Below are 780 nucleotides of genomic sequence, written 5' to 3'. Positions count from 1 at the left end.
ATTTTTCTTGGCAGGTGTAATGTAGATCCCCTTGTTCTTTTCATAGGATTTTGTGACCAATCTGTGTAGAAAACTATATGAATTTAACTCCATATCCACTTCGTGCTTCTGCCAGGTCGTTACTGGGCTGAGATTTCTGACACCATCATCTCTGGCACCTTCAGACAGTGGAAAGAGGGGACAACCAAGAGTGAAACTTACTACCCTGGTAATACCTTAATCATTGTTAATCTGAAATCTTGTGTTTTTATATAAATGTTTGACTATTTGTCTTTTAATTATTGGGGTAAATGTATCTGAATGACAGAAACAGCTAGTGTATTTTTTCTGTCTTTTGTCACATCACAGGTGACACCATCGTACACGGTGTAGGTGAGGCAACGTCAGTCCAGTGGAGCGCAGGGACATGGATGGTTGAATATGGCAGAGGTTTCATTCCCTCCACGCTGGGATTTGCTCTTGCTGACACCCTGTTCAGCACCCAGGACTTCCTCACAATGTTCTACACTGTACGTGTTTACGTCAAGGGTCTGCTGCTGGAGGCTGGTACACTACTTACAGACGCTGGAGTTTTCTGAGGCCTGGTTGAGGCTCGGAGACCTGCACATGGACATCAGAAGTTCGCCTTGTCATGCCATTTTACCCCTGACCACTACAATCTAGCATGGGGTGCAGAATAATTCCAAGTTCAAATATTAAAGAATTTTTACCTGAAATTGTAGACAATGCAAGTTTGCTCCAGCACAGCTGATCCCGTCATCATTCAAGTTCAAGTTCTCT

At 43.3% G+C, this 780-nt stretch overlaps 1 protein-coding gene across 1 annotated transcript; it reads left to right on the top strand.

The window, feature by feature from the left end:
* Window positions 1–115: 115 nt before the first annotated feature.
* On the top strand, window positions 116–546 carry LOC111657337 (sigma non-opioid intracellular receptor 1; the record flags this gene model as incomplete). The annotated part of the gene is made up of 2 exons (XM_023409474.2): window positions 116–208; window positions 349–546. Coding segments are annotated over 2 exons (291 nt in total), but the record flags the coding sequence as incomplete, so codon positions are not given.
* Window positions 547–780: the final 234 nt, after the last annotated feature.

This window comes from Seriola lalandi, unplaced genomic scaffold, assembly GCF_002814215.2.
Source record: "Seriola lalandi dorsalis isolate HSWRI2012SDOR001 ecotype SW California unplaced genomic scaffold, Sedor1 jcf7180001977589, whole genome shotgun sequence".
NCBI classification, from domain to species: Eukaryota; Metazoa; Chordata; class Actinopteri; order Carangiformes; family Carangidae; genus Seriola; species Seriola lalandi.
The sequence above is the reverse complement of the archived record's forward strand: the minus strand, read 5'-3'. Positions and strand labels throughout refer to the sequence as shown.